Source organism: Diplotaxodon limnothrissa, linkage group LG1, assembly GCF_057381915.1.
Source record: "Diplotaxodon limnothrissa isolate DT_005_m linkage group LG1, D_limnothrissa_male_GT1.1, whole genome shotgun sequence".
Lineage (NCBI taxonomy): Eukaryota > Metazoa > Chordata > Actinopteri > Cichliformes > Cichlidae > Diplotaxodon > Diplotaxodon limnothrissa.
Window position 1 is genome coordinate 7,416,985 of NC_140596.1, and position 13,679 is coordinate 7,430,663.

Genomic DNA, 13,679 nt, shown 5'->3' on the forward strand with positions numbered 1-13,679 from the left:
AGCTATCAACAGTTTTGGTCACTGTAGATAGTTTCTTCTGTCATAACAACTACATGGGGGTGAAATTTGTTATAGCTCGCCCTTTCACATTTTAGTAATATTTTTTATTCAGATTATTGTCATTATTGTTCTTTTTAGTAATTTTCATTAAAGCTTGACGTTATGCATATTGATGATGAGACTACTTTGAGTGACAGGTGGGTGCCAACTAAGCCACTAGTTATAGGCAGCGCCTCCGCTAGTGTTTGTGGCGTTGCTCCCTTTACGAGTATTTGTATTGCATATTGTTGTCTGACAGACATAATGGCTTGGAACACAGTTAATTGTACTAAAAGCCCGTCTATGCTCCAGTTTTGATGAGTGAAATTACAGCATTCTCTTTGCATATTAATATGTACTAATTAGAATGTATCCGTGTGATGTACCCAGAAATACTATGGATGCACCAGGCTACCAAGCTTACCCATACTGGGCAATAGTTTATCATATCACTCTCACCTATGTGGTCACTTCTGGCCAAAGGGTTTCATAGCCAAACAGTGTTGCACACTGGCACACAGTTTCCGTACTTAAATTATCCAACAGTGTTCAGATAAATACATATTTATATGCAGTATAACATGAGTTTCATTTTGGTTCTGTGTCAGTGTCGCTATATACCTTTTGTCTACCTAATAACATTATATTGGATTCAACACAACTCTTTGTGGGATTATTTTGACTACAGATAACAGTGTTGGGCTACCTCAATATTGAAATTGCCATACAAAAACTACAGTATCTGTATGTGCATTTTAATTAACAAATTATTAAGTTTCAAAAATTCTAGTTCTGTTTAAAATGGCATAATATGAATAAACATGGATTAATTGACCTTGAGTTAAATTGCTTAACCAGACTGTAAACTGTAACTGAGTAATGTCAGATTTTCACTGTAAAATACAAAATGCAATCATCAAACAATTACTTTTTAAAAAAAATGAAAGATCCAGAGCAGCAAAAATCAAATATTGTGTGTGGTTCTCATCATCACCTGTAGGTGACGATAAACCCATAAAAAGAAGTTGTGTGCTGCATTTTTAAACATCCTGGTTTATTCAGTTTAAATCAAAAATAACAGGTTTTGATGAGGAGGATAAGCAGGATTTTCCAAAGCAGCAGCAGTCACTTAGAATCACATCATACAGTAAGTCTGGCTGTAGATGAGAATCGTATTTAAATTACATTCTGTCAACCAGAACACATCACAAACAGGACAGATTTTAACTTTCTTCCACACTGGTGTAATCTACAAGAAAGCAGTTGTCAAAATCTAGTCCCTTAAACTCTGCTTAAGGTGATCAGAAATTTGGAAGGGATTATGATGTGAACACATTCCTCTGATGGCTGCGTGAATCTGACACAGCATCTCATTTCTGCAGGTTTCCATTGCTGTGGGTTTGGCGGGCTTTGCTTGCGTCCTCCTCCTAGTCCTTTTTGTTCTCATCAACAAATACGGCCGGCGCTCCAAATTCGGTATGAAAGGTAAGTCTACACAGATAGTGAGACAAGCAGATCGTCAGGCAGACAGTTAGCTTTGTTTTTCGCCTTTCTGGCAGTTGCATCATTGTGCAGAATCCATTCCTCCAGCTAATCTTCTCTTCAGTATGTTTGTTCGCTAGAAAATGTACATGTGCGGCTACTGTAGGTCCTACTTTTTACTGCATGTTTACTGAACCACTGCTGCTCTTTAGTCATATCCTCAAGAGAACTCAATTAGAATAATAATGCTTTTTTGTCCCTTTGGAATCGGATATAAATTGTCTTTGTGACTGTTTTGTGTTGCTGTATGCAACATGTAACTGGGTGCTATCCATAAATGTCTGTGCATAAAGACAAATCAATATCTGTGCTAGAGGAGAGTACACTTGCCATCGTGATACTGTGCATAGGCCTTATACAAATAGGTGAAAAATTAAAAAACAAAAACAAACATGAATCGTCTTAATAAAGTGCTGCCAGAACAGCTTCAGTGCTTCTCCTGATTGAGCCTTCAGGACTATACTGGAGGGACTGAACATAATTCTTCTGAAAGGATATCCTCTCATTTGGTGTTTTGATGACAGTAGAGGAGAGAGCCGTCTAACGCATGGTCCAGAATCTCCCACAGGAGTTCAGCTGGGTTGAGGTCTCGTGACAGGGAATGCTGTAGCGTATGAGTCACATCATTTTCATCAACAGCATTGTCATCCTGGAAAAGACCTCTCCCATTAGAATAGAAATGTTTCATCACCCTGAACAACTTTGTAATGACCCTTCCTTCTAACAAGACAAGTGGGCCCAGGGCATGCAACCAAAATGCCCCCATGGAAACCACCACAGGGCTCAAGCATTTGAGTTTTTCCCATAATTTGAGACCCGTCTGTATATTCGCTGCATGCTATGTAGGGCGATCACAGAAGGGATCATGAATTAATTAATGGACTTGGGGCTGTCGATCATGATGAGGAATTCAATAGGATTAATGTGGCTTTTGTGCATGCTGAGCTTTCACTTTGGTTCAGCTCCAGGTTTGCTTATCTCTTCAGCGTTGGCGTCGTAGAAGAGGAAAACGGCGCCTTAGATCTAGGCGTATAGAGCAGTTCGGAGAGGAGAGGAGGGGGCGGCAGTGGCTCAGGTCCCGCTGGTCCAGGTTCAAGCGTTGACATGCCCAGGAGCCAACCACATCTCCTGACCAGTTTATGGGCTGAGCATTTGCATGTGTTTGGTGGTTTGTGGTGGGTTGTTTTTGTGGATGACTCAGAACAGACACAATTCCTGAGTCACTTTATGACAAGGTGTGCAGATTCTATATCCAGATTTTTTTCGTTTCTGTCAGCTTCTAGCACTTGTCCCTTTTCCTTCTTTAATCCAAATATTTTCTAATTGCATACAATCATGACCCGCACCTCAGACCATGCATGTTCTTCATATGCACTGTAAGTACAGTGTATAGTGTAAGTAGCATTAGCTACTTCCACCTTTTAATTAAGCACTTTACAGGATTAGAGTTCGTTACCTACCTCAGTAAAGAACTCTCTGCTGCAATTATTTGGAGGATGCCAATTATTGCACTGGCCTAAAGCTGGCTCTAATCAAGGATGAGTCTCAGAGTTAATGAGGCTTTATAGACATGTTTGTAATGTCATAGGGACTTTTTATTTTTATTTCTAGCTTTCCTAACAAATAGGTTTATGGAATAAAAGCAAAAGCAATTGTTTTTTTTATGCAGCATGACAGCAGTTGGACCTTCTGCATTTGTCTATACGAGATAAGATTTCATTGACGCTACAGCTGCTTGTTAAAGAAGCTTCTGCTTTACTATAACTTTCTCATGTCTTTATTCAGTAGGTGGAAATGTATTTTACACCCAGCAGACCTGTGTGATATTTATTTACGCCCCCAAGTATGAGTTGCTATTGTCATTTTTTATTTGATTCACAACTTAATATATGCAGCATCAGAAAATCAATATAAATCTGAGTGGAGAACTCACTGCCAGAGATCTGGTTTCCAATGTTACCTTTATTTTATACCTACTATCTATTGAAAGGAGAGGCAGTGCTTCATGTTGTTGTCAACACTTAGAGGTTAGTGTGTCTCGATGCTCAACTCTTTGCAAAAGGTTGCTCAAATTCAGTTTTAGTCCTTTCCAAGGAGAAGCGGAAAGGTAATTCTTGATGGGAAGGTACAACTTCAGCTCAGGGGTTGTTGTTTTTTCTTTAAATCACTAAGTGCCATGCAGTTCTCCATCAACACTTACTGCTTCATGCCGTATGTTAAGATTCCCCGCTTTGCTCCAAGACACATTTCTCAGCAATTTCTGTTCAGACACTTGAAAAGCATTTCTCATAGATTTTTCTCTTGTCAGAATGTTTCCTAGAGTAATTTAAGTTTAGCTGCCTCATTCAAGATAACAAATAGTTTTATAAATGACTGTAATAGTGAGGGGAAAATGAGCACTTTGAAGCTTGAGCAAATCACCAAGTTGAACCATTAGCATTGCTGAAATATACTAGTCTCTTGCATAAATGTCAGCACCATGTAAGGATGTGTAGATGTCAGTTCCTGTATCTGGTACTGTGCTGTACCGTGCTCATTTGTTTGTTCTTATATTTACTTTCGTTTCACTTTAAAACATTAACTAGCTACCTGGTGGGGCAGGTAGGTGGACAAGGCGCAGTATTGTGGAAATATGTGTATGTGTATTTATGTAAGATATCTGAAAACACAGCAGGCGTGCAATGAAACAGTAGTTACCAGCTTTGCAGCCAATACTGCAGAGATAAGAGAAAATGTCTAGAGACAACCCAGTGCTGCTTTTCCACAGTGCCATTTGTAGATGATTCAGGATTCTGTTGCCTTGTCAGCATATTGGAGCCATAATGGAGATTCCCAGTCATCAACACATCACAGAAAGAGGACTAACAAAGCTGTAAAACTGACAAAAGCTCATAAACATTACAAGTGACATAGCAATGCCAGCCAAGTCTCTCTTATCAGCTTAGCTATGCAGTGTATTGATGAGGACTTCAGGGTTCAGCAGGTGAGTTTGATGATGTGCTTCAGCACCGAAAACATTCAAGGTCATGAGTGTGAATGCAATAGCAAAATTGTGCATATTTATTTTGCTACAGTCAGGAAGTGAGGAAAAACCGATGAAATATCTGTGGAAAAAAAGCTTTTGATAAAATAGCAGTGCAGCGCAACAGAGAAAAAAGCTTTTTGCCACCTGCATTTTTTTCCACAGTTAATTTGAGCATTCACTATAACTCCAACATATATATACGCAACGTTGATGTAGTTCAGTGGAAATAAGAGATACTACTATACTGTACGACTTAAAGATAGGTGATGTCAGTGTGGACTCTTTCAAGACGTCATGCTGCTTTGTAATAAAGCCCCTGATGTGACCACATTGTGTGTATTTTCCCCTCCCACACTTGTTCTGAAGAATCAGCTGGAAGGCTTGAAGAAGTCATTACCTTTGGATGGAGCCATAATGGATTTTAGCTCCACTAAATCACTGTGGCTCTTTTGGTAGTTGGAGTTTGATCACTGACCGTTTATTTTTTTCCTTTTTATTTGTTTTTTGTGTGTGTGTGTGTGTGTGTGTGTGTGTGTGTGTGTGTGTGTGTGTGTGTGTGTGTGTGTGTGTGTGTGTGTGTGTGTGTGTGTGTGTGTGTGTGTGTGTGTGTGTGTGTGAGTGAGTGAGTGAGTGAGTGAGTGAGTGAGTGAGTGAGTGAACTGCAGTCAGTTGATTTGCTGGTATGTCAAGGTTTAACGCCAGATCAGTCCCCTGGCTGCCCTGCATTTACAGCTCTGACTGATACACAGCTGTTTGGTTTATGTGGTTGTAATCGTGGTTATATGAAAGATACTTTACACACGTGTGTGTGTGTGTGTGCGTGCGTGCATATCTACTCATACTGTAGATAACCTGTTGCTTTAATCAATATGTTGTCAACTCACCTCCCAGCTAAAACATCTTGCAGCCTAAGCATCAGCCTCATCTTTCAAATTGTGACTCACACCAGTGGGCTTTGAAGTGTCTTTCACGCAGATTTTTGTCAGCAGGGAATCAATAATGCTTCTTTAGAAAAAGACACTCAGCATGTCAGTAATAAGTATTGAGCTCCCCTGTCATCTTTTCTTATGTTCTGGGGGGAATTACCCCACCCCTGCTGCTGGAAATGCAGCCAATATACAACAAAATGTATATCATTTTGTCACCTTCCCAGTCTTTTCAATAAAACCTTGTGAGTCGTAAAGGAGGAATGCAGTAGACTGGCCCTGTTAAACTGGCTGCAGAACCATGAAACTTTGCAAATTAAACTCAAGTAAAAATATTTTTGCATCTAACATTGATCCCAGTAGTTAAACCTGGGTTGGGGATTCGTTAACAAGGTTAAAAATTCTAAAAATCCATTATTGTGAATAGCCTTCATATGCTCCTTCTTGTGTTCTCACTCAAATTTATTGTCGTCATTACAACATATCCAGTTTTGAATTTTCTAAATCAAGTAGATTCAAGCCAATTCCGAGGGTCCCGGCGGACTTTGGGAATCGATGCCTCATTCTGCTGCACATATCCGAGCTCATCCACAATAGCTGCTGGCAGTTGCTATGTGTTTACACAATGAGAAAATGATACAGGCACTATTTCTGGCCGCATTTCACTACAGAGTTTTGATTGGAAACATACAGTGAAGGAACAAACATGTCAGGGGAAAGTGACAAATGATGAGTGAGGTGTTTATACATCAGCACTGCAGAGACTAATGTTTCATAATAAACTATGAGAAACTTGTTCAGTCTGCTATTTTTAGTTTATCACCTACAGTGCACTCACATAGCTTTATATACACCTTTTTGTTATTTGTCATATCGACAGAACAAAGTGATTTATGTCGAGACATCAAAATGATCAGTGGTGTGGGTGGTCAGGGATGGGATGTTGTTGATGTTGGCTGTCAGGAAATGTTTTTTCTGAATCTGTGAAGCATGCATATTCTAAAAAAATCATGGTGTTAATTTGACCTCCACAAACTGGATGAATTCCAGGTCACACCATACATCAGCATGACTGACCCGCCAATTCACTCCCCCGCTGGCATGCTGTCATGCTGAGCTTAATGTTTCAGTTTGCACACCTTACTTTACTCTGCTGCTCCTCTTTCTGTTTTAAGGAGCGTGTTAACTCCTTCCTTTCTCTCTTACACCCACACTTTATCGTGATGACAACGTATGTTCCTGGCAACTAATTTGCTAGTTGCTTAAACAAGAGAAAAAATGAGACTAGTCGACTTGTCTAAAGGACAAAAAACCCTCCGAAATCTTTTAAAACTGAGACTTTAAATAGATGAAATTAAACATAAAATGCAATCAAATTAATATTTGTGTGTATTTTATGAACTATATAAAACTGTCAGTAATGTTTTAAATGATGCAAGACTGTGCTACACTTTCCACTGTTTATACTGTTGCAAATGCACACGGTGTCAGATTAGTTTGTAGAGTTTTCCTAACATTAGCAACAGCTCCAGAGAACATGTATGCGGTTGTATATTAATATAAGAAGAATAATGCATTCAGAACATTTCTGGCACCAACTAGCAAAGGCAGCAGCATGTGAACGTTTAGTCGACTAGTCATGCATATTCCTAACGACAACTGGACTGAAGACTTCATGTGTATATTTAATTTTAGCCTATTTTACAAATGCATTTATCAGTGATTTACGGTCATGCTGCTGATGTTATGAAAGCGTCCAGTGCTTGGGCACAGTTAGTGATCACACCAGATGCTAGTTATCCTCAAATTCTCAGCCATGCCTGAACATGACACACAGAGATCACAGCAGTCAAAAGAGCTGGACTTGGTAAACTCTGAGAGATATTTTATTTTGGTTGCATGAGATTATTTGCTCTTTTCTAAAGCTTGTGGGATCGTATTGATTTTTTAAACTGCCTCCAAAATGAATGTTTTGGGTTCAGACATTCAGACAAAACAAGCAATAAATCTCTTGGAAACTGTGATTTCTCACAGTTTACTGATATTTGTTTAGCCAGAGGTTCATTGATAAGTTGACAAAGTGACTCCGATCTAGAGTAAAAGCAGGTGGTAATTACAGAATTTTTGGTTTTGGTTTTTAGTAACTGTCCTCTTTCATTCAAAGTTATATGATTAACACAAGGCCAGCCACTTAAGACGAGCAACATACTACAGTTTCTGGATAAACTACCTCTGTTAATATAAAGCTATTGTAAATGATGTCCTAAACGAATGACTGTCCCATCAATGCTGAAAAAACAAGACGTCCGAGTGTAAGGTAGCATAACTAGTGGGAACGGGCAGCTTGCTGCCTCTGAATCAGTCAGTAACAGTCTCCGCATGTAAGCAAATTTAGCTGTTCAGTTAGCACTGCTACTCACAGTGTTCAGATAGTATTTCAGTCATTATCTCATTGTGGAAACTAAACCTGTGACATTTTTCAGACTTTTTACCCGTCCGCTCTCTAAACAGTTTTCAGGGTTTTTAGATGGGCAGATAGACAAGTACATAAATCACAGAGACGCCCGCGAACTCACTGACTTGCATACCGACACTGAAGTACACACATTCACACACAAACCATACCCCGCGGCCTGCCAGCCTCTGTGATCCACACGTGTGTGTCAGGGTGACTTACCCTCCTCTCCGCTACATTACCTGAACCAGGCCTGGGGATGATCAACCCACCCACACACACACACACACACACACACATAGATAGAGAAGTATTTACTGCATCACTGCCTCACTCGGCCTCCAGTGACCAGATTGAGCTCTGCTGCTAAGCACTGAGACATGCCCGTCTAAAGACAGATAGACACTCTGTGTGTCTGTGAGGAAAACAACTTTCAATTAAAAGTTCTTTACTTGTCTTCCTAAACATTAAAGGGACTTAAATGGACCATTTTTCTTTCAAATTTAATGAACAGCACTGCAAAGTAGCTACATACATTTACTCCAGCAAACTTTATTCCTGCATTTGCTTTGTAGTTTCAATCTTCTCTTAATTTCAGAGGGATTTTTTTTCTTTAGTCCATTTCATGGCCAGCTATTCATCAGATAAAAATTTAAAGAGATTAAAATCTTTTACATAGAGAGATCAAATGTTTCATCACTTTAATACACAAGTCAAATCTGATAATGTGTGATCATATAAATATACTAACAAACTTACACTAACAAAAAAAAATTTTTTTGTTAATGTATTTGTTGAAGTATCACACTAATGGAACTATAAGGTTAAAAAAAAAACCACCATGCTGTATGGATAAGTTTACAAACAATTACGGGAAAATGATTTTCAATATTAATTATGTAACTTGGCTTATTTCATGTTTAGTGTTGGAAGCTAATATTAGAAATCAATAGAATGTGCATGGAGTCACTTTAATTAAAGGTCAGAAAATAGAGCAAGGGCAATCATATAAATATATTGCGACCATAATCAATGAAAAACTGAATTTTGATGAGAATTGCAAATCGGTCTACAAAGGGTCACCAGCTCCTTTACTGCCTTAGGAAACTTGTTCTTTCCCACACTGACCGTTTGTCTGTTTTATCTTTTTGTTTAGTGGAGTGGTTCGGTCAGACCTCTATCACAGAGAAAAACTCACGAAATCAGATACTGGGATGGTCCAGTCATCTGATAGGTGAGTCACAGTCCTGTTTAGCCTCCCTGTACTCTAAACAGGTACAAAGGTTTATTCATTCTTAATTATGGTTCCCATCCTCTACGGGGTCAATTTCAGCTTCTTCCTCGGGATGGAGGTTTCTAGTTCCAAGATGCAGAAGAAAGTGTTATAAAAAACATCTTTGTTCCTGCTGCCGTCACTAAACTTAATAAGAACTGCTTTTTGATTTGATTCATCTTATCTAATTACCAAATATGTGTCGTCGCGTTTAAATAGGTGTGTGTGTGTGTTTTGTAAAGGGATGCCAAATGCAATCCTTTCTCTGTAAAGCAAATTTACCTACGCGTATAAAATAAAGAAACCTTGAACCTTAAGTTTAAAACATTTTAAACGGTTTGAACCTAAATTTTAACCTTTATGTATGCTACTCCCAGCAGGTCTCAACACCAACTTCCATAAACTGATGGATGCAGCTGAAGGGCTTTTACACATGCAGCTGGAGAATCCCATATTTTAGGGGCTAAATCACTATTTACAGGTTGATTTAGTTTGTCCATGGTTGCTGTACATCTGAAAACCACTTTGGACCCCTGCCTCTACCCAAGCATATCATTTCAGGCTCCTTCTGACTAAATCACTGTCACGTCTATTGTCAATTATGCTGGCTCCGTTCTGTGCTCAGATCTTTCTTCTCTTTTTCCTGCAATATGATACCCAAGTGAAAGAGAGGATAGAAAGCCCCTAAAACAGAGCAATACTGTCAAATATAAATTACTGCAGATGGAAATGACAATATTTTTGTTATTTATTCTTTGTGTCTGTTGTACACGTTGCATTGGAAATGTTTTTGCAGATTGACTATAGTAGCAAGTATAAGCAGTGTGAAATCCATAGGAACAGTTTCTGTGCATATCTTCCATCTTCATTTAGGTTTTCACATTTAAGACATCAAGTCACATATAAAAAGAAACCTCAGCATCATCTACCAAACACAATGAAACGGATCACTAACCGCGCGTCTGCTGCACAAACTGTGTTTACCTCAGTTGGTACAGCACCGTCATCCTAATTGGCTGTAATTCATTCTTGTGAACACATGCGACAGATGGGGACTGCTAAGAAAATAACAACAGACCCACCAGGAAGAGCTCCTTTCCCTCATTTTCTTCCTTTTATACATCTCGTCCTAGAAAAGAAGGACATTTTTAGGAAGTAACGTTAATCTCACCGTCATCTCTTCCGTCATATTGTTGCTGCTGATGCATGCCACAGATTGCCAGAGCTTTTAGTTAAACCCTAAAAGGAATTGGATGCTGCCTGCCACCTCTCAGCCACAGCATGATCTCACATGTCCTTCTTTAGTTCTTTTTGCACCTTGAATGGAAAATGAAAAACAAAAAAAGGGCTGTTTATTTATTTATTTCATTTAAAAGTTGCATGAGAGCCTTCCTAAGGAGTTTGAGTGCCAGGGTGGCCCGAGGTTGTTGCTGTGGAAATGCTGTTCCTCATACAAATAGGATTTCTATTTTTTGCAGGGTTATTTATTTTGGATTTTCAGCACTAGACTTCTAATAGCTAAGTGCCTCATGTCCTTATGATGTCTTTCTGTGGAGATGGTCACTGCTTTGCTGTGCCATGCATTATAACCCCAAGTAAAAGGCAAGGCTTGCAGAGTGGTCTCGTTGAATGCTTTCATTGGGTGTTTGGAAGCTTCTTCCCTTTTAAGTCTTTGCCATCAATAGTTCAGAAGGCTGTCTTCAGTCTTCTGAGTTTAACAGTAGCTTAATATAGCATTTTTAAAATGTCAGAGTATTGCAGAATACAGCTGTAGGAGTAGAAGAAGGCTTTCTGAATTGCTGCACCAATTTAGATTGATCCCCAAGAGGAATTGTTCCATAAATGTCATGTTTGCGCCTCTTTTTCAGCCATATGATGGTAGAAGAACTAACTGTGTATGAGGTTAAAGCGTTTTGCTTTACAAAAGAATGAAAATTTGCGAGTTACAGTAAAAAGCGAGCTGTCGGTCTTTTCTCGATAACTTGTATTGATTGAAAAAAAGTTCCAAAATAAAGGTAATCCAGTGATGTAACAACAGCACGTGCTGGACATTGTTTTTGGGTGAAGGACGTCCTTCTTGGTTTTCCAGCAAGGTAAATTTGTGTACAACAGTTAGTAACAAAATACAGGTTAATGGTGAAAGAAAAACAAAATGTAATAATAAAAATTATTATATTTATTATAATAAAAATCACAGGCATGTGTGCACACGCTTGTGCACACGCAAAAGCGCACCAAAACAAATACTATTCATTGACAGATACATCAGCCTGTAGATGATAGTCCATATGACGTGTGAGTCTGCAGGAACAGGACACCTTTCAATTCTTCTCTGAGGACCCCCATAAAAAAACAAAAAAGAAATTGTCACAGACAATTGACCTCGAACTCTGGAGGCCATTTCTTCTTACTGACCTAACTTATCAACACTCTATGGGCAGCAATACACGTGGGTAATGGTGACACTGCTAGCAAGAGAGGCTATGGGAGTGAGATAATTAAATCCACTGTGCAACAAATGAGACCAAATGTACACACACACACACACACACACACACACACACACACACACACACACACACACACACACACACACACACACACACATTAAGAGTTATGTTTAAATAATGAGTAACTGGTAATTGTGTAGCAGACATTGTGTGGCTGTCTGTTCACATCCATTTGTTGTCATTACTGCAATAATGTGTCTTGCTTTGTAAGAGAACTTCTGAGTGGACTAGACAGTATTTTTTAGTGTTTTTTCTCAAAATGAGACATTTAGTGTCAGTCTAAACAGTGCACAGTGCTTTTGTTCCAATATCAATTAAGTAATTTGTCTTTATGTCAATAGAATGCCAAATAGTCTTTTAATTTTCACACCTTTTTTTTTAAACCTGGGCTTAGCGTCACATTTCTATAAATGCATCCCGCTCAGCACACCCACATCCTGTTCTCAGCCATTTCCCGTTGGCCATATTTCCTTCTGATCGTATAACAAGTAACCATAAATACATTTATTTCTGCTTTGAACTTTAATTCAACCTCCCAAACATACAGCACATCCCTCATCCTGGAAGGCTCTGCTGATGATTAGTGTGCTCATTTTTTTCTGCAGTTTACATGGGGCCTTGAAATAGACTCTTGCGGTATTGTGCTGATGAGTTTCTTCCAAGATAATGAACATTAAGGGACTGATTCTCACTAGACAACCCTCTTGGAGTACAGCAAAGTCAGCTTGGACAGCATTTTCCATGTCTTATAACTCAGAACAGACTGTTCCCTGTTGACTGCAAAGTGTTGGTAAGGGTTATTTCAAAGTGCTGCCCTTATTGTTACCATTAAAAAAGACAGGTTACTGGCAGTTTCCAGCTAACGTTATATATGATAGCCTAGCCCAAATTTTAGCGTGTTCCCTTCAATGCAGCAAGTTGGAACAACAGCTCAGCTACAAACAGAATGGAGAGACTGTAACCTGTGGTGTAACCTGCAGTGTAAAACTATCCCAAACAGCAGGCTGCTAACCCTAACCCATAAACCTCCAGCCAGTGGAGCTCAGCATCCCAGCCCTTTGTTCCCCTCGGGAAACCTTTGGCATGACTCCAGTTTGGATTTTCTACATACGGATGCTTTTCTCATTATACTGCACAAAAGAGCATCCACTCAAAGGTGGGAAGGTGATTTAAGGGGTCTGCATGGATATTCCTGCCTAATTTTTTAAAAAAGAAAGAAAGAAAAGCAAAATCAAAAGCAGGGTCACAGTACTGAAGAAGAGAAAGCGGCTGTGAAGGTTTTTAGCCCCCACTGTAAGCAATAGTTAATTCAGTGTGAATTTTAGCCACCGGCCCAGGAAACAGATCATATTATGTAACAACCAAATGTAGGGTGCCGCATGCTCACTCCCACGCTGGACAGGATTGTGAGTCTTATATTCTGACAAATATAAAATAGCAGCTCTTGGATGGCAATTAATTTCTTTGCTAAAATAAAGATGATGTGACAATATGTGACAGCTTTATATAGTTAAATAGGTAAGAGTGACAAAACATGTAAATATTGCACTCTTGGTTTGGTATACTGAGAAGAGAAGACCTATTATTTAAACTTAAATTCCTAGTATATGCGTTTAATGGTGTAATATGTATTATCTAGGGGTATAAATGTCCTAAATATAACAGCCTTATACACACTATTCTTGACAGTATAAATAAAGTCAATATCTTTGTTCTGTTACAGAGAACTGTAAATTTATATGTAAGCTTTAGCAAAAGAACATGTCTGTGAAAGTTCATTTCTAAACTGTGATCTGAACTTTTGTCTTCTCAAAGGTCTGTGACATATGAGTGAGAGCTGTGTGACTGCGTTTAAAGTCAGAGCATTTCAGGTTTTACAACATTGTTAAATAATCAGTTTTTCTAAATA

At 38.9% G+C, this 13,679-nt stretch overlaps 1 protein-coding gene across 1 annotated transcript in view; it reads left to right on the plus strand.

The window, feature by feature from the left end:
- The window catches only part of ntrk3b (neurotrophic tyrosine kinase, receptor, type 3b), a 227,489-nt gene that overhangs the window by 132,162 nt on the left and 81,648 nt on the right, over positions 1 to 13,679 (plus strand). The window contains exon 11 of the mRNA XM_085351927.1: positions 1,422 to 1,524. Coding sequence (XP_085208053.1) covers positions 1,422 to 1,524 — 103 coding nt within the window. The remainder of the gene's footprint in view (positions 1 to 1,421; positions 1,525 to 13,679) is intronic.